Genomic DNA, 638 nt, shown 5'->3' with positions numbered 1-638 from the left:
CGGTCCCGTCGTGGTGCCGGCTGGGGGTGTGTAACCACCCCTTGCAGGGCACAGTGCTCCCGTGTTTGGCCAGGATGGCAAAGCGGACACCAGCCGCTGCGAGTGATTTGTCGTGTGGGGAAGGTTTGTGTGGACTTCAGGAGCGATCTGCAGTGAGGGGAGGGGGAGCCCTCCCACATGTGTTAGCAGTGTGCCCTCCTGAAACACGCTGGGGGTGCTGGGGGCTTCTGCCTCACCCTGGGGAGGCTCTGCAGGATGTCAGGGCGGTGAGCTCAACTCTGCCGAGGTCTCAGCAGCTAAAGGTCTCATCACCAGGGTGATGAGTGGGACTGTGCTGCTGCCCCTTTCCCCCAGAGAAAGATCTCCTTTCAAATCCAGCCTGAGGGCAAGTTTTGGCTCTCTTGCCGCCTGCTCAGCTTCCCCTCCCGTACCAGCCTGTACCAACCTCTCCTTTCACCCCTTCCCCTGTCCCTGTAGGTCGAACGCACCGATCGAACCAGGTTCATGCTCCGGAGTATGTCTTCCTCATCTCCGAGCTGGCCGGGGAGAGGAGGTTTGCATCCATCGTGGCAAAACGTCTGGAGAGCCTGGTGAGTGCCCTGCAGCGGAGATGATCGGTTCCAGCCGTCTCGGAAGAG

General features: G+C 60.8%; 1 protein-coding gene across 1 annotated transcript in view; it reads left to right on the top strand.

The window, feature by feature from the left end:
* Positions 1–638, top strand: part of SBNO2 (strawberry notch homolog 2 (Drosophila)) — a gene marked incomplete at its 3' end in the record, with an annotated part of 41150 nt that overhangs the window by 35759 nt on the left and 4753 nt on the right. The window contains exon 21 of the mRNA XM_010136930.1: positions 478–590. Within this exon, the coding sequence (XP_010135232.1) occupies positions 478–590 (113 nt within the window). The remainder of the gene's footprint in view (positions 1–477; positions 591–638) is intronic.

Source organism: Buceros rhinoceros, unplaced genomic scaffold, assembly GCF_000710305.1.
Source record: "Buceros rhinoceros silvestris isolate BGI_N320 unplaced genomic scaffold, ASM71030v1 scaffold33385, whole genome shotgun sequence".
NCBI classification, from domain to species: Eukaryota; Metazoa; Chordata; class Aves; order Bucerotiformes; family Bucerotidae; genus Buceros; species Buceros rhinoceros.
Note: the sequence above shows the minus strand (reverse complement) of the source record. Positions and strands in the feature narration are given on the sequence as shown.